Below are 17,988 nucleotides of genomic sequence, written 5' to 3'. Positions count from 1 at the left end.
CGCAGCCACTGCACGAGCAGCTCCGTGGAGTCCCAGACATTGTCCCTGGACCCCTTCCAGAAGGGTCCCGGCCCCACGATCGGGTAAAAGCCATTATCCTGAGTTCAGACACAGAACCAAGGGAGGTGGTGTGCGCCCACGCGGGCCTGGACGCCACGGGGCCCTTGAGGTCCCGGGTCCACCCCGCACGGCCGCCTGGGGCCGGAAGCGCCCTCCGCACGCACGGGGCAGGCGGCGCCAGCGCTGAGCGAGCAGAACGGGGCGCGGGGAGTCCCCTGGGAGGCGTCGCCGCGGGACAGGAAGGTGGCCACAGGGCTGTGGGGGTCGGGTCGGGTCCTCATTATCCGCCCCAGGTACACCCCCGCACCCCCACAATGCGGGTTCTCCAGCCACAGAACAGGCCAAGCTTCAGACGCGAAAGTCTGCTTTTTCCAAACCACGAGGTGCCGGACGCCGGACGGCCCCCCTGAGAGGGGACCCAGAGCCGCACAGGCGGCAGGCGGGGCGCCAGGGGCCGGGCAGGGAGGGGCAGCAGGTGTACCCTGGGGTGGTGCTGGTGGCTGCCTACACCGCGGATGCACCCCACGGCAGGGCCGCCGCGCGCAAACAGGGCCAACCCAGTAAACACCACGTGACAAACGTTTTTGATTTTATGACGTCTTGCCAGCTGAGATTCCGATTCCACTCCTCTTTGTCACGAATATGGGAGGCTCCTTCCGCGTCTCACAAACGGCTCTGGGCACAGGCTCCCCACCTGTGGCCATCACCGAAACCCTCACTGTTCACAGGGTACCGTCCTTCTGGGGCTGGGCGGTGCTATCGGAGCTCCTACAGAGGACCCCAGACAGCAGCCACCCCAATGACAGCAGGAGTTTTGATCCTCAGCAGGACACAGACCCCACACCCCTTAATGGTCCCTGTCCCCACGCCAGCAGGACAGGACCTCAGAAAGGAGAGAGGTACCACAGGGTTAGGGCAGGGTCAGAGCACCCCGTGTTCTTGCTCTGGAGCAATCAGAAAGGGGGGGATACTGCAGGGCAGCAGCAGACATGGGGTCTCTTCTGGACCTGAGACTTACCCAGAAAAATGTGGTGACACCACATGGCCCCACAAACCCTGCACCTGGGGCCACATGTCCTCACTCACCAGTCCTCAACTCCCAGTCCCCACACCTGGGGTCACATATCCTCACCAGGTGACCCCTCCTTCCCGGCCCCCCCACTCAGTGCCCAGCCCCCTTCCCTCCACAGCACACCCTCCCCGTGCGAGCTCCTGGCTGTGCCCCCTATCCTGTGCTTTAGAAGGTTCTCGTTCATGTTTGAAGCCAAAATTAGCACCTTGTCTACATTTCAGTGATCCGTCCACTACAAATATAATACAAATTACAGTGGTGATGTTATTTACTTTCAGTATGAAACTACGAAATTATAGCCCAATTAACATTAGGTATTATAAAATATAAACATGAATTTTATAAATGTTATAAAATATAAAATTAACTATAAAATAACCATCGAGTCACATTGTGGTCAGCCCAAAATACACAGTGCTGAGTACTTATTGAAAGTATACTCAGGATATGTTTTAAGTTTAAAAAATTTAAAAACACAGTATATATAATGTGAATCCATTCTGAATAAAAATTTTAAAACTATACACGCACATATAGTCAGCCCTTTGTATCTCTGGGTTCCACATAGGTGGATTCATCCGACCACAGATGGGAAATACTCAGAAAAAAATGTTACATGGCTGACATGTACTATGTGGTTATCTGTGTGCTCACATTTTAAGTGATTTCTATTTTGTGTTCTTTTCTGCACCTACTAATTATCTACATAAATGTTACTTTCTTCCTCAGAGGGAAAAACACATTTTAGAACCCAGATAAAAAATGTACATAAACTTGGCCAGGTTCTCATCATCGCAAATCTCTTATTAACAAGCACCGTCATGGCCACTGCCCTTGGAGATAGATACAGGTTTCATCACGTCTTGGCCAGACCTCCCACTGAGACACAAGAAAAGCCAAATTGCAGCTGCAAACCATGTAGTGACACAGCCAAATGACAGCTCACTCCTTAAATCTTTCTCAAGGGTGCAGACAATTCCAAACCGGGGACTTTGAGTACACAGCCTACCACCAGACATTTAAAATTTTTATCATTAGAGAAAAGAAATTGTTTTACCAAAGTAAAACAATGAAAGAAAATTGGAAAGGTCTAAACTCACAGGAGGTACAATATTGTAGGGCATTGTTTAGCGGTTGTGAGGGCGCAGAGGTAAATCACCAATTCTCCTTGACATTAGATGCACAGTTGTCCATGTTTGGGCATACCTACAATCCGCATACCTGTCACAGCACCAATTACATCTGCAATTGTCACTTGTACCCCTACCAACAGTCATATTACATACTGTCAATAATAAAGCAGCAAAAATACATTACCTCATTACCAACAATGTTACTCCTCACTGCTTCCCTGCCCCGCCCCCCAAAAGAGCTGCTGAAGCTTCGGGGACAATGCTGGTGATCCAGCCAGGACAGCAACCAGACATTGGCAAAGGAAAGCAAAGCCCAACACGCAATGAGTGCTCAGGAATCCGCCCCCACTGCGTTGGTCCCAAAATGACACAGCACTCTGTCTAGAGGTGGAATGAGGTGATCTGCCCGAATCTCAAGCCAGGCAGCATGACAAGACCACAGTATGTTCCCATCTGATCTCTGGGGTCTCTGCCTGCACCTCAACATCTCAGAGGATGCCTCCCCCAAAGGCAGCCTTGCTGAGACAAGGGACCTCGTTTTTTTATGGACACATTTGTCCTCATTCCTTTGCCATCTTGCTGTCTCAAGCCGTCGTGATGGAGCGGCAGGGGGACCAGCTACAGGCTATCAATCACCAAAATTCACAATATCGTGAATTGTTATTCTAAGTTTTAAATCAGTCTGTCATTCTATCAACAGGGAAATGGCGCCCAGGAATGATCACCTGCCCATGGCTTCACGGCCAACGCCGGGTCAGTATTCTAAGAGTTGACCCATTTCCTTTCTGACTAATAAATTTCTAATATGCGTAGCAGGATCACATTCGTTCAGAATGCGTCTTCCTGCATCTGTACAGCCCTCCGGCGTGTCCTCATTCTGTCAGAATGATGTAACACCGTCTCCTGAAATGTTAGAAGGGCTATGCTTTCTGCAGACGTTTAAAAAACAACGTGTGAATTAAAACTTTTCTGTAAAAACAAGTCCCTCCCCACTTGTTTGAAACTAGCCCTTCTCTCAGTTTGCTAGACAGTGGGCTCTGCTGTCATCTCCCAAGACACATCGGCCAGCCGGATTCGTACCCGAAGGCAGGGCCTGGGACCCTCGAGGCCACTCAGGCTGCCAGCGCAACTTCGGAAGCCCCTCAAACATTGGGGACCCCTGAGGACGGCATCAGATGGCACCCCCAAGGTAGGGCCCGAAACCCCCGAGGACTGGCTCCGACCTCCCAAGACTGGGTCTGCGACCTCCAGGGATGAAATGGGACCCTCAAGGCAGGGTTCGAGTCCTCCAGGAATGGAAAGGGACCACACTCAGGATACTAACATAGACTAAGAACTCCCCGACTGGATCGAAATCTCCAAGCAGCATTCGGAACCCTCCCAAACTGGACTCGAGACCCGAAGCCAGAATTCGGGCCCCCAAGGCAAAATCTAGGGCCCCGGGCCCGCACTTGGACCCGCAAGACAGCGTTTGGGACCCCCGAACCCGCGCGAAGGTGCGAGTGGGGAGCGGGAAGCGCCGGCAGCGCCCCGGGCGGACAAGCGCTTCCCGGCGGACAAGCGCCTCCCGGAGGAGCCAGCTTCCCACCAATCAGGCGGTGGCAAGCACGTGACGGCGGACGGCCAATGGGGAGTCCGCACGGAAGCACGCCCCGAGGCCCCGCCCCTCTGCGTTCGGACGGACGCGGGATGTGGGCCCTGCGGGCCGCCGTCCGCCCGGGGGTCTGCCTCTCTCGCGTGGTTCGCGGCCGCGGGGCTCTGAGGGTCGCGCCACGGCTGCCACCTTGGCCCGAGCGCACACTGACCGCCTTCGGCCCCGGGGACCTAGGGGATTTGCAGGGACGAGGGGGCGGAGGCCGGGGCCCACGTGCGGATGGCCGGAGGCGCCGAGCGGGAACGGAGGAGGACGAGGAGCCGGAAGGTGCGGAGCAAGAGGAGGAGGACGTGGAGGAGCTGCTGAGGAGGGAGCCTCTGCTGCCGGCCGGGACCCAGCGCGTGTGCCTGGTCCACCCCGAGGTCAAGTGGGGACCAGCGAAGCCGCTGCAGACGCGAGGTGACCCGGGGCGGGGCTCCGAGGGCTGGGCCTCATAGGGCGAGGAGCCTATGGGCGGAGCTTGGGGTTAACCCTCATAGGGCTGGGGGTGTCGGGGCGGGGCTCCGAGATTTGATTCTCGGGCGGGGCCGTGGGGGCGGGACTCAGGGCTGGAACTGATTGGACAGGGAGCTGGGGGTGGGGTTTCGTGGGCGGGGACGCCGAAAGGCCCGGTTTGCGGACTCCTGCAGGCGAGGATGTCGGGGGGCGGGGCTCCGAGGGCTGGGTCTCATAGGGCGGGGAGCCAAGGGCGGGGATTGGGCGGGGTTTGGATGTTTGACCCTCAGGCACGGGGACTGATTGGGTGGGGAGCTGGTTGGTGGGGTTTCGTGGGCGGGGATGCCGGCAGGCTCGGGGCTGCACCTGGTGGTGCGGTGTTTGTGGGGCAGGGACTCCTAGAATGGGGGGACTCCCGAGAGGAGCGGCTCGCGGACTCCTGCAGGAGGGGCAGGGCTTCGCGTGCTGGATCGTGGGGCGGGAGCCCAGGGGTTGGTGTGCGGAGGCTGGAACTCGGGCGGGGCTTCTAAGAGGCTGAGCTGATCGGCGGAGACTCCAAGTGGCCGGCTTCCGGGGGGCTGGGCTCTGAGGGTTGGAACTCGTCCCGCGTGGTTTGAGGACGGGGACTCCGGGAGCAACACTGAGCCCCCATCCCAGCCTGCCCCTGAACCAGCTTGAAGCAGCCCTCACCAAGGACGCGTCTCTCCCCAAAGCCGAGTGGCAGGTGGCGGAGGCGAAAGCGCTGGTCCACACGCTGGACAGCTGGTCCGTGGTGGAGACAGTGGTGGTGCCCACCAAAACGCCCGACAAGAAGCTCATCTTCAGCAAGGGGGCTTTGGAGCACCTGACAGGTGCGTCTGGCGCTCATGTCCCTGTCCTTTCTCTCTTCTTCCGGAGAAGAACAGAAAAAGCACAGGCTGTCCTGTGATGAGGCCTCATGGGAACTTGGGTCAGACGTGGAAAAAGCCTGGCATCCACACTGGAACTCAAACGAGGCTTGGGGTGGGGGCAGTTTAGGGTGCAAGCTGGCCGTGGCGCTCAGCCCTCCCTCCTAGCTTCCCACTGCCAACTCAGCACCAGGTCCTGCCCGTGAATCTCGCTCTCCTGGGACCCCCCAACCGTCCCCACCCCACACCGTGGTTGAGTGCAATTCACAGCAGCAAGCCCAGCACATGCACCAGGGGTGTTCACTGCCTGTCTCCCCACATCTTAGAATTCAGTCCCCACTTGGTCATGTGACCTCTGTGCAGGCCACACCCCTGAACGTGAACTTAGGCCTCTCCTTGACCCCGACCCAGATGTCCAGAACACCGTGCTCATAGTCCAGTGACACAGCCAACCACAGTGCAGGGTCCTCCTGCCACAGATGTCTGTAGAATGGCGACCCCTAACCGGACCCTCTCTCCCTTAGAGAAAATTAGAGGGTTGGCGGAAATCACAGCTGTCTTCCTGAACGTGGAGAGGATGTCGGCGCCCACCAAGGTACTTGGGGTCACTCTCCGTTGTCCACCCTCTGTGCTGAGGCTCGGGTCAGCGTCCCCTCTGAAGGACAGGACACAGTCTTGGGAGAGCGGCAGGTCCCGCCTCTCCTGAGATCCTGCCATGGGCCCGGGCTCCCATTGCGGGGCCCTCACACACTGTCTTCTTTTCTAGAAAGAACTGGAGGCCGCCTGGGGCGTGCAGGTGTTCGACCGGTTCACCGTGGTCCTGCACATCTTCCGCTGCAACGCCCGGACCAGGGAGGCGCGGCTCCAGGTGGCTCTGGCCGAGCTCCCCGTCCTCAGGTGCTGGCTTGACACAGGGCCTCCGACAACAGAACCCCTCTTGTCGTCGTGTGGTTGACTGTTGCTCAGGGTGTGGTAAGGACAGAACATGGCTGGCCGTGCCCTCCTGGCAGAGGAGCTTGTTAGATGCCCGCTGGGGCTCAGCCCCCATGGGGAACTTCACCAGTGTGGCACCCTGTGCTCCGGCCTTTCGGCACACGTGAGAGGGAGGGCCCCGGTGCACTGGGGCTCCGTCCAGACCCCACCAAACTTCTGTCCTCGCCCTCGTGGGTGACGTGTTGCGCCTGCTCTGTGGTTGTGGGATGGGCGCGTGTGTGTTTGCTTAGTCACCTACTTCCTGTTTCCACACCAGGGCCAACCTGAAAAACGACGTTGGCCGTCTGGACGGACGAGGAGGGGGCTCTCGCTACATCATGGGGTCAGGTAACATTCCAACGTCTTGTCCACAGGTGCTGGGAAGGGGGATGTCACGGCAGCCACCTCTAGGAAAGGGACAACATCCCTGGAAGATCCTGATGGGGCTAGGGCTGCGTGCAGGCTCCTTCTGCACTCACATCAAACACGCTAGGGATCCAGGTGGTGTCCTGGGGCAGTCATGACAAATGGGCATACATTGGGGGAGGGGCTCAAAACATCACGAATTCCTTCTCTCCCTCATCCTGGAGACCAGCAGTGTGACATTGGGTGTCCCAGGGCCTTGCTCCCTCTGGAGGCCCCAGGGGAGGGTCCTTCCTGCCTCTCCCAGCATCTGGGGGACCCAGGCGTCCCTGGGCTGGTGGTCGCGTCCCTCCCGTCTCTGCCTCTGTCTCCACGTGGCTTCTCTGTGTCTGTGTCTCTCCTCTTCTGTCCGTTATAAGGACACTGTTCCTGGGTTTAGAGCCACCTGCTCCAGGAGGACTCAGATCATTCATTTAGTCACATCTGCAAAGGCTTATTTCCAAAGACAGTCCCATTTACAGACTTGGGGGGGGACTGTCAAGATATGGACACAACCCTGGGGCACCACTCAGCCTACTGTGGATATCGGGGGACCGTCCTTCCGAGGCTCTTGCTTCCTACTAAGTAAAGGGGAGCCCATGTGACCGCAGAGGACAGAAGGGGGAGGCATGGCTGCCTTCCACTGGGCAGAGCCAGGTCAGAACAGGTGTCGGGGGCACTGCTTGGGGCCTCGGGTGCACCTGCTCGCACCCCGCAGGGGCCTCCGTTGTGCGGCTCGCTTTTACACTCTCCCCACGTCTGCTCACCGACTCACCTGCTTGGGTGCGTGCAGGGGAGTCTTTCATGCAGGTGCAGCAGCGTCTCTTAAAAGAAAAGGAAATGAAGATCCGGAAGGCCCTGGAGAGGCTCAGGAGAAAGAGGCGGCTCCTGGGGACACAGCGGAGGCGGCGGGAGCTCCCCGTGGTGTCCGTGGTGGGCTACACGAACAGCGGTGAGCAGTTCCGGCGTGGGAGGGGGCCCACCCCCAGGGCTGGCATGTTTTAGGAGAACCCACTCACAAACACAGTGGGGCTGCGGTATTTCCCGAGGGCTGGTGGGTGATGAGGACAGACGGGAACAGGTGACCCTTGTGCCTGTGGCTTCTTGGGGCCCATGGCTCCCAGCCGAGTTGCCAGTCTGTCTGTTCAGTGCCTGACAGTGGACCGGGCACCCTCACCGACAAAAGTTATCCATACTGAGCAGTAGAAAAAGTGGAGGTTTTCCAGCCCACTTCCGGTAGCCAGGCTCCTAGAAGCCTGTGTGAAGGAGGGCGCCACGGGGTGCTGCAGGCTTCGTCAAGCATGCACGTTAGGTGGCATCTCACGTGCAGAGGCAGGACTCTGGGGTTCTTGTGCGGGCACTGAGGCCCGATGTCACGGGCACCCTCAGATCAGCGGACAGCACCCACGTTCTCATTCGCCTCCGTTATCCACTCAGCGAGCATCTGCTGAGCTCCGCCAGGCCCCGCCCCCTCCGTGTGCTGCCCCGCCTCCGTGTGCTCGAGAGAACAGCTGTGACGTGGCCAGTTCCCTGTCCTCCCAGGGCTCGTGTCCGTGCCCACAAGAGGGGTCACTTTCCCCACCATTTCACCGTCTGCTCACCCCCATCTGTACTGGCCCCCTTCATCTACAGTGTCTCCCCACACTGTACCATCCTCTCCCCCGCATCTACACCATCGCCCATCTCTACCAACACCCTCGTCTACACACACACCCAGCACAGGTACCTGGACTCCGTCGTCCCTCTATGTACCATCCCCCCCACCCGTACCCTGAATACGCCGTCGGCCTCGTCTGCTTGGGCGCCCGTACCCCTGGGCCGGGCCATTTGCCCGAGAGGCCAGACAGCAGCGGCCATTGTCTGCGTGGTCCGCACACAGCATCCTCAGGGCCCTGCAGAGACCGAGGAGCTCAAGGACACGCACGCGGCCGTCCTCTGCCAGAGCTGTGGGGGTCAGACGGGGCGTGGCCCAGGTTCAGCAGCAGAGTGGGAGGTGGGAGGCAGCTTCACGCAGCATATGTCCTTGTCCCCAACTTCCAGGTAAAACCACGCTGATCAAGGCTCTGACAGGAGACGCTGCCATCCAGCCCCGGGACCAGCTGTTTGCGACACTGGACGTTACGGCCCACGCGGGGTCACTGCCCTCCCGCATGACTGTCATCTACCTGGACACCATTGGCTTCCTCTCCCAGCTGCCCCACAGTCTCATCGAGTCCTTCTCTGCCACCCTGGAGGACGTGGCCCACTCGGTGAGTGTGCTGTGCTGCATCCAGGACAACAGTGCCAGGGGTGGGGCCAGGTCCCCTGAAACATCACAGTGGGGGCTAGGTCCCCTCACACATGACATGGCAGGTCCCAGATGGCGTCCTGGAACAGCGAGGGTCATGAGGGAAAGACTAGCGAAATCTGAACACCTTGGGTTTTGTGTTCAGGACGTACCTGCGTCCGCCACTAGGGGGAGACAAACGCCGGCAGCAAAGCTGGAGGCGAACAGCAGGAGCAGGATGCCCGGCTCAGGGTTTTCTGAACATCTAACTTTTTAAAAAACTTCAGTTCTTCCAAAAAAAAGCGCATTACTAAATACCCCAAAATATAAAGAGTACATTTTCCAGCGGCCAGTTTCACGTGGCTTTTGTTTTCTGTTCTCCGAATTTTGCAGAAAGAACCCACTGTAAAATGTTTAAAATTAGTCAAAAATCAATCTTTAAAATGTGAAATAATAGCAGCTTTTAAGATTTCGCAGAAGGGTGAACAGCCTAAAGCTACCACTGAAGCACCTGCCGGCCCGGGTAGTTGGCCAGTATCGTGGACTGGGACATGGCGCAGAGAGGCCCCCACCCCCACCGCTTGGGTCCCAGCCACCCCACTCCCTACCCCTCACCCGCTCGGGGACTGCTGAGCCAGCGCCCACCGCCACCTATCCTGGTGGGCTGGGGCAGGTGACCTGCACGTCCCAGCCGGTGGCCCTTCCGGCCCTCAGGACGTGATCCTGCACGTGAGAGACGCGAGCCACCCCGAGAGCGAGCTGCAGAGCGCCAGCGTGCTGTCGGCCCTGCGCGGCCTGCGCCTGCCCGCGCCGCTGCTGGACGGCGTGCTGGAGGTCCACAACAAGGCGGACCTGCTGCCGGGGTGAGCCGGCCCCGGCCTTCAGGGAGGGACGCGGCAGAGCGCCCTCAGCTGTCCGCCTGCTGTCCGCTAGGCTCCGCCTCCTCCAAACCACCAACGTGCCCGTGGGGCGGGGCCGGGGGCGGGGCGGGGGAGGGGGGGTGCCCTGGACCCCGCACCCCACACGCCGAGGTTCTCCCACAGCCTTGTCTGGCGGGCCTGCGGCGCCCTGGGGGTGCACTGAAGTGGTCCCACTTGGGGCGCGTTGGCGGGGTCCCCGCAGGGAAGTCCGCGGCTGAGCGGGTCTGCGGCCGCCCTGCGCAGGTACCGGCCGCCGGGGCCGCGCGCGCTCGCCGTGTCCGCTCTCCGGGGCCTCGGGCTGCAGGAGCTGAGAGCCGAGCTGGAAGCCGCGGTTCTGAGGGCGACGGACAGACGCGCGCTCACCCTCCGCGTCCCGCTGGCGGGGGCGCAGCTCAGGTGCGTCGGGCGCGCGCGGGGTGGCGGTGCGGGCCCTCAGCGTGTGGGGTCGCCCGGCGAGCTGAGTGTTTCCGAGCGGCCAGCGTGGCGGCCGCCAGTCAGAGCTGATTACTCACTGCCCAGGCCGACGTCGCCGCAGGACTGGTGGCAGCAGTGCCCGCAGTGAGGACAGCCGAGGACCTCGGGTCCACGGTACCCGTTAGGGCCGCAGCCTTCGCTCTTCCCGCCCCTCCCCCTCAGCTGGCTGCACAGGGAGGCCACCGTGCAGGACGTGCATGTGGTCCCGGAGGCGGGCGTGGCCGACGTCACCGTCATCATCAGCAACGCCGCCTACGGCAAGTTCCGGAAGCTCTTTCCAGAATGACAGGACCCTGGCGGCCTGGGGACTGCGCGGTTGGAGCCTCAGGAGCAGGCAGGCGCGTGGGGCGCCACTTAGCGGTTCCGGGTTGATGGTCACTCAGCGCGTCGAGTGGGTGGACTTCCAGAAGTTTCAGCGACGACACGTGGAAAGCTTGTTCCCTGCTTGGGAGCCAGCCTCCTGGTTCTCCCCTACCGCACTCTGCGGGGCGTGTGGTGGCGGCCACCCCTACTCCGCCCGGCCCCCCTACTCCACCCCGCCCCCGCAGTGTCAGAGCAACTGACAAAGTGGGGTCTCCTGGCAAAGGCGGCGGACAAGGAGCGCGGCACTGACTGAGCAGAAGCCAGCTGACACTGCGTGGCCGGCAGCCATCAGGAGGCTGCGAGACAGGAGACTGCCATCGTGACCGTGGTTCGAGCGCAGGCACACCCACCGAGCACACTCACTGGTCACTCCACTGCACTGCGGGAAGTGTACAGCTGGGGGCGTCGCAGACACCGGGGTCATGTCCTGGAGCAAAGCTGCCCAAGACAGAGGCTGGATGCCTCCCCGGTGCCAGGGATGCAGGGGCTCCGGGACAGACGCCCTGGGACGTGGCATTGGCCGCTGGGCCCCGGCTTTGCATGAAATCGCGCTTCCCAGGGGGACGGGGTCCTGCAGAGGCAGGTTCTAGGGGACCTGCTCACATGAACAGAGTGCTCCCTCCTGCCCTCCGTCACGAGGTCCACCTCACCCTTCTCCTGAGACTGGTTTCCGCCATCATGGGCGTGTGCCTTGAGTTGTCCTAGGACTTTGTCACTCGGCGATAACAGGAAAGTGATTGAGCTGCCTCCTGAGCCTGCAGGAGGGGGGTGTGTAACCTCCCCAGACAGCCCAGCACACTTCCTTGTTTTCTCAGCTGCTGTGACGCACACGTAGCCCACAGGCCGCACCACGCCCGCATGCTGTCCCCAAGCCTGCTGCCACCCAAACCGTCCCAAGCTGGGCTTCCCAACGCAGTGCACACTGTTTGCAGAGCTGTGCCAGACAGGATAATGTCCCAGAGGGGCCCACGTCCTCATCCCCGTGTGGTAGAATGAGGCCCCCAAACATGTCCCTGTCCTAATTCTCTGAGCCTGTGATTTATTACCTTAATGGGCAGAAGGACTTTGCAGACAATCACGACAATCACGTTAAGGATCCTGAAACGGGCAGTCACTCTGCATTACGCGCTGGGTGCACGTGTCACAGGGACCTGAGGAGGGAGACAGGAGGCGCTGCCACAGATGTGGTGGCACAACCAGGCTTCAGTCAGACGAAGCTGAGGAAGCCAAGGTGCTGGCTTTGCAGGTGGGTCACGGGCCATGAGGCCAGCACTACTGGAAGCCTCCAGAAGCTGGGGATACAGGGAACGGGGTCCGAGAGCCGTAAGGCCATGGGCTTCTGCTCTCTGTCCTGTGCTCTCCTCAAACCGCCCTCTGCCCACTGTCCCCTCCACACTCCCAGGGTCCCTGCCCGAGGACTCAGAAGGGAGAAGATGCCTCAGCCCCAAGGTGGCCTCAGGCACAGCCTGCTGACCACAGGGTCCAGGCACCACTGCAGGGCCATGGCACAGCCGGGCGTGGAGGACCAGGCGGGTCTCAGGGGATCCTAGTGTGAAGGCTGGGGCTCGTGGACCCCAGAAAGAGGGCTGGAGGGCTCAGGAGAAGGCAGAGGGTCCAGAGTGAGTGGCTTCCCGGGGGCAGCTGGCATAAGACCGCTCCCCACCCCTCAATCCCCAGACCCCTAAGACCCCTCTTTCTTCAGATTGGCTTCTCCCCTTGCAGTTCCAGGGTGCACTGTGCCCACAGGGGCCCAGGCCCTGAGGACAGCCCCATGTGGGCGGGAGGGAGGCAGTCATCAGAGGACCGTGCCCCACCTTGTCCTTGAATGAGGGACAGTACAGAGGTGGCTGGCACAGGGCCGAGACTGCCATCGTGACTGGTTCAAGCGCAGGCATTTCCTGGACAGTATGTAGCCCTTGGGTGTCGTGGAGACGTCACAGGAGTGAGCTTGGTCCCCTCCACAGTGGGCGATGCACACGTGCAGCCCCAAGTTCCCCACCAGGAGCCCATCCCTCCAAGACGTGTCTCGGAGAGGCCTCTTTAAAACGAAACCCCGAACCTTTGCTTCGTGTCCGCACAGGGGCTAAAGATAGCACCAGCCCCGAACTTGGAGCGGGTCCCCGACCAGCAGCAAAGTGAACGGCAGGAGGCAGGCGCAGTTTGATTTTCTTTAATAAGTTCTGGGAACAGCGCCCCATCCAATAACGTATCGAAAGGCCCTGTGTGCCCCCATGAAACCCATGCCTGGCTCCTGTCTTTTCTTTGTTCTCTGGGACTGAATGACCCCACACACGTCCATTCCTGACACACGTCCGAGGCGACCGTGGGCTGGATTTGCCGTGAGAGCGTGGCTGTCCTGTCAGACTCCCTGTGAGACATGTCCCTTCTTCTCGGCTGGACTTCCTGGGCCCTGAGCTCAGGGAGGGCGGGTCTGACCCAGCAGAGCCTGGGCCTGAGGTCACCAGCGGGGCGGTCCCCCAGTCTGTCAGGGACCTTCGTTAAATAATGGCCCCCTGGCATAGGCTTGCTTTTGGAAAAGAAGCAATTTTGTCCCAACGGAACACGTTCGAACATGGATCGAGTAGTCATTTTCAGGACTATCCTAAGAGAACGCTTTGTGCGATGAGGCACGTGAGATCAAAAGTGTGGCTGGGACCCATCCTTGGCCTGAGAACAGGGGCCGTCGCTCTGGAAAGCCACGTGTGCCCACTGAGGCATTTCTGTGACCTTGAGCTGTCGGGACCTGGACGGCTGGCCTTGGGGAGACGGTGACGGCATCTTGGACAGTGTTGAGCCTCCCACAGGACGGAGCAACACGGGGTGGTGGGGGGGTGTCTCATCTGCACCCCTGGGGTGGAGGTGCCTGAGCCAGCAGGGAGCAGCCAGGCCACGGGGGATGCGTTTGGGAGGCAGAAGGCATGAGGCCGCAGCATGTCCGTGGGGGGGACGGCTAGACAGCTGACAGGCTAGGACTGGCCAACCTGAGGCATGACGGCGGGCCCTGGGTGCAGGGTATGGCCTCTGCTCGCCTGGCACTGGAAGCCGGGCAGGGGGACGCTGGCCGGGCGCGTGATGCTGGGTCCCGGGCCGCCGGCTTGTGTACAAGAGGCAGCTCCAAGCGACTTCTTTTCTTCTTCTTAGGGAGCAGGTGGCCCTGGGTGAGGGGCCGTGTCGTCCAGGTCTGCAAGGCCCCCAAACGCCAGAACATCAAACAGTCTAAGAACACAGCTGGCATGAGGAGCTGGGATGGAGGGCGACCTAGTGGGGGAGGCCGGAGTCTGAGGACCCGCAGGGCGGGGCGGGCAGACAGCGGCAACACCCCCGGGGCCTCAGCGGGCGGGAGGACTCGTGCGCGTGGCGGGCCAGGGACACTCCGGCTCCGTGCCGGCTCCTGAGCAGCGCAGCCCCCTCACCCCTAGGCCCCGTGCCGGGTGCCGCGAGGAGGCGACGGGGACCTCATTCCAGGGGCCGCACAAGGGAGCAGACGTGAGCTCACTGGGCCACGCACAGCAGTCAGGTACGGAGCCGGACACCTGTGTCCCTCCGCCCGCAGGAAGGAGGCGTCACGGGGCCCTGGGAAGTGCGAGGGCCTGTGCCCAGCGCCGTTCCTTAGGTCCCTCCTGGTCACAGTCAGAAAACCCTGAGGCCTGCGGTGCCCCAGGAAGCTGGGGGGGGGGGGACGGCTGGGCCCTCACGTCACCGCACCATGAGCAGGTCATTCCCGCTGTTACAGCCCGCTCAGCCCTTTCCAACCGACACGGCGCCGAGGGATTCCTGCAGCCGCCGGAGCTGTCAGCGTGTCATCGGCACGGGACGCCCCGGAGCCTCTCTTGGGCAACCGCAGGCCAGCGGTGTGAACCTGGGGACAGAAGCCCGCTCCTCCCGGTCCCTGTCTCTGTGAAGAAGTGATCACACAGCCAGCTTGATCATCAGCATGCACAGGAACACCCTCCACGCACTCCCAGACACAGCGGTGACACCACGGGGCGTGACCAGGGAGGCTGAGGGACCGTGCCCTGGGCTGCACGGACCCCACGCTCCTCGCCCAAACCAGGCAAGCGACAGCAGCCAAGGGTGAAGGGGCCAGAGCCCACTCAGCAGCTCAGCAGCTTCTCGTTGAGCCTGATGACATCGCTCACAAAAGTGTCGGCGCCGATGAAGTCACCGGCGATGATGTTGATGCACCGTGGGCCGGGCCCCGGGCTCTGCTCCCGCACCCAGGTGCTCAGGTACGGCAGGCTGGGGACCGTCACCTTCCTGAGGGACGCGGCCGGGTGCGCGAGGATGTACTGTAGGTTCTCTGTCAGGTTGATGCCCGCCACAAACAGCCCATCTGGAACGGCAACAGGGCATGGTCCGAGGCTGAGGGCGCCCACCTACACCACGCCACCCGCCACCCTCCCCCGCCGTCACCTCAGGACTGCTGGTCTCCCTTCCGAACGGGAGTCGGACAGCACAGGCTCAACACGAGTTACAAAGGGCGGGGGGTGAGAATGTCCCCATGGGTGTCCACATCCTAACGCCCATGTCGTAGACAGAAAACTGTCCCCAAAGATGTCCCCACCCTAATCCACTCTGTCTCTGTGCCTGTACGTTCCATGTACATGGAATCGCACGCTGTGTCCTTGTGTGTCTGGCTCCTTTGAATCTTGTTAGACTTTCATCTGCTTTGTGACATGTGTCGCAACCTCATTCCTGTCCAAAGGCAGACGACGGCCCCCTGCACCGACAGACCAGCAGTCTGCACGTCCATGCGATGACGGATGTGGAAGTCGTCTGCGTTCTGGGTGCTTTTAAACATCCTGGCCCCACCCATGAAGTGGGACCCGGGAACTGCAAGCTGCAGCCACATCTTGCCAGGACTCTGCTCCCTGAGTCCCACCCCGTGAGGTGCCGTCCTCAACAGCATGGCCTCAGACTGTGCCAAGCGGGCATTGCTTTCTGTGGAAACAGCCATGACCAAGCAAACTGGGCACAGGTCTGTGCACCGCTGGGGTGAAGCCGGGGTGCTGCTGCACCCACGGCCTCTGTCCCCTCATCGGGACACTGGTAGGGCTTCTGCCTGAGTCAGTGCGTCCCGAATAACCATTCTCACTGCTGTCCAATACTCGCTTGTCGCCCCTCTGTTGGAAGGGAACAGCCTCATAACTGGAAAAGTTCCCTTTCTCGAAGCTGACACGGATGGCAAAGCCAGCACAGCACCCCATCAATGCCACAAACCGGGGGACTTTGTCATGTGTTTGCCAGGAAAGCAACTAACAGCACCGAGGCGAAGGAGGACCCAGCAGGAGACAGGCGGGGCCGGGGCAGCGTGGGAAAGGCCGACAGAGGACACGCAGCGGGGGGCGGGGAGGACGCTGCGGCCGAGGGGTGCGGCCTGGTGCCGTCAGACGGCTCCGTGTGCGAGTGTGCGCACGGCACGCACGCCACGTCCGCGTGGGCGGGTGTGTGCGTGCTACGCACATGTGCGCACAGCTATATGCACGTGTCCACGGGTGCGCTCACGCATGCGCACGCCCCATGCTGCGTCCACGCCCCGCACTGCGAGCCCAAGGCGAGCGTGGGGTGCGGACGTGGGGGGGCCTCCGGCGGGCGGCGCACCCACCTGGGCGGCCACAGCGCTGCATCTGCTCCAGGTAGCGGACCAGCTTCTCCGGCTTCACCTGGTTCCCCCACCAGTAGGGGATGGCCGGCCACAGCTGCCGGTGCCGGCGCACGGCGCACTCGTCATCGTAGGACAGGACGACCTGCTGGCCCCGCGCCCACAGCTGGCGCAGCGTCGGCACCTCCTGCAAGATAAGGGGTGTGGGTGCCCCTGAGGGAGGCGGGAGCAGGTCCTGGGGGGTCTGTGAGAGGAAAGTCATGGGAGCCGACATCGGGGTGTCTGTGAGGAGATACAGGGTCTGTGAGAGCACAGTGCGGGGAGGGATAGTCGGCGTCTGAGGAGACAGCGGAGGTTGCACGTGTTACGGGGTGTCTGGAAGACGGCGACAGGGCAGGGCGGCCCCGCGTCTCCGCCATGGTGTCTGCTTCTCGCGAGGCAGCGACACGGGTTTCCCTCAAATGCGCCCTGAGCGCAGTGTCCCAGGGTGGGTGACCACTGGGTCCCTGTGCGACATGTGAAGGGACCAGGACCACTGTCCCTCCTCGGCTGCAAGTCACGCTCCCACGGCCCTCATGCCCCCGTGATGTCCCCGTGACACTCGGTCCCCGTGTGCCCTCTGGAGACCTGAGCCGTGGGTGCCCCTGGGCTCACGGCAGCCCTGTCGTCTCTTAGCTGAGACCTCAGAGGCACAGGATGTCTCTCCCTGGCCTCACAGGACGTGACTGGACACACGGCAGTCAGAACTCTTGACATGAACTGATGTAACGTCAAGCTAAGGTCTCGTGGACGTCACTCCTCGGGCTCCCTGGGGACAAGGAGACCAGGCACCATCCACCCCCCAGCAGACAGAGAAAGCTGTCTACGCAGTGAAGCCACAGCCGGGGTTACAGGCCGACTCATGTCCCCAAAAGCCCACATGGTGAAGCCTAACCCTAGGCGACTGGACGTGGAGCTGCACCTTTACAGAGGGGATGAAGGTAAAGTGAGATCCCCAGGGCGGCCCCAATCCTCCTTATGAGAGGACAGGATGAGGACACAGACACACGCAGACACAATGCTCAGCATGCACACGGAGCGTCAGATGCTGTGCCAGCTTCTAAACAGGCACCAAGTTTGACCCAAAGTTAAGGGAAGCATCTGGAAGACCCCGTTAGCAGCTTCGCCAGCACGAGAATTATGTCGGCATCGTGATTGGTGGTGTCGGGAGCACATGGGGCCTGTGAGGTAATCTCGCCTGCTCCCCAAGGTGCGGGGCATCGGGGGCGCGTGGTGTCTCACCCCGCGGGGGCACAGCATGTCCCCGAAGATGTTCTTGATGCAGGTGACCAGGTACTCGTGCAGGTCTGCCGTCATGCCGTCGAAGTTCCTGCACGCCAGGATGACCACCTCCCGGGGGTGGTTCTCCAGCCACTCCGAGATCTCCGTGAGCGTGTCCTGCACAGGGGACAGGAGCTTGGGAGGACGGGGTCCCCCTCGCCTGTCGAAGGGGCTTCGCAGCCACTCGCCTGACCCGGGGTCGGGCCCTGAACAAGTCGCGATAAAGCACAGGGCTGCCCTCGTGGGACACAGCTGCTCAGGTGACAGCAGGCCAACCTGCCCCGGCTCTGGGGAGAAGCACGTGCGTGTGCGTGTGCGTGTGCACGTGCATGTGCGTGCAAACGCGGGGGCCGGGAGCTTCAGGGGGACTGCCACTGCCAGCCGGTGACGTGTAGAGTGACGTCCCAGCGATGGCCGCTGCAGACCCC

At 61.2% G+C, this 17,988-nt stretch overlaps 2 protein-coding genes across 3 annotated transcripts in view; one reads left to right on the top strand and one right to left on the bottom strand.

Annotated features, from left to right (window-relative positions):
- Positions 1–3,507: 3,507 nt before the first annotated feature.
- On the top strand, positions 3,508–11,742 carry GTPBP6 (GTP binding protein 6 (putative)). 2 transcript variants are annotated; one of them, XM_011385770.2, is made up of 10 exons: positions 3,510–4,318; positions 5,068–5,205; positions 5,766–5,836; positions 6,008–6,138; positions 6,491–6,561; positions 7,409–7,567; positions 8,656–8,864; positions 9,596–9,744; positions 10,045–10,197; positions 10,438–11,742. In XM_011385770.2, exons 1-10 carry the CDS (start codon positions 3,892–3,894, stop codon positions 10,559–10,561), a joined length of 1,632 nt encoding a protein of 543 aa, XP_011384072.2. In that variant the 5' UTR covers positions 3,510–3,891; the 3' UTR covers positions 10,562–11,742. The 2 variants fall into 2 exon arrangements, with proteins under 2 accessions (XP_011384073.2, XP_011384072.2); XM_011385771.2 differs by lacking the exons at positions 9,596–9,744; positions 10,045–10,197; positions 10,438–11,742 and adding an exon at positions 9,350–9,548 and having other exon boundaries at positions 3,508–4,318.
- A 1,050-nt stretch (positions 11,743–12,792) lies between these two features.
- The window catches only part of PLCXD1 (phosphatidylinositol specific phospholipase C X domain containing 1), a 12,266-nt gene continuing 7,070 nt past the window's right edge, over positions 12,793–17,988 (bottom strand). The window contains exons 4-6 of the mRNA XM_023526278.1: positions 17,522–17,986; positions 16,244–16,427; positions 12,793–14,971 (exon numbers count right to left, since the gene is read on the bottom strand). Coding sequence (XP_023382046.1) covers positions 14,733–14,971; positions 16,244–16,427; positions 17,522–17,986 — 888 coding nt within the window. The 3' untranslated portion in view covers positions 12,793–14,732. The remainder of the gene's footprint in view (positions 14,972–16,243; positions 16,428–17,521; positions 17,987–17,988) is intronic.

The sequence above is a fragment of the Pteropus vampyrus genome, unplaced genomic scaffold, assembly GCF_000151845.1.
Source record: "Pteropus vampyrus isolate Shadow unplaced genomic scaffold, Pvam_2.0 Scaffold787, whole genome shotgun sequence".
In the NCBI taxonomy this organism is placed as follows: domain Eukaryota; kingdom Metazoa; phylum Chordata; class Mammalia; order Chiroptera; family Pteropodidae; genus Pteropus; species Pteropus vampyrus.
The sequence above is the reverse complement of the archived record's forward strand: the minus strand, read 5'-3'. Positions and strand labels throughout refer to the sequence as shown.

Coding starts and splice junctions, on each gene's coding strand:
- GTPBP6 (XM_011385770.2), top strand. CDS start 3,892: ATGGGGAGTCCGCACGGAAGCACGCCCCGAGGCCCCGCCCCTCTGCGT. Junction 5,837..6,007: donor GGATGTCGGCGCCCACCAAG/GTACTTGGGGTC, acceptor CTTCTTTTCTAG/AAAGAACTGGAGGCCGCCTG. Junction 6,562..7,408: donor TCGCTACATCATGGGGTCAG/GTAACATTCCAA, acceptor GGGTGCGTGCAG/GGGAGTCTTTCATGCAGGTG.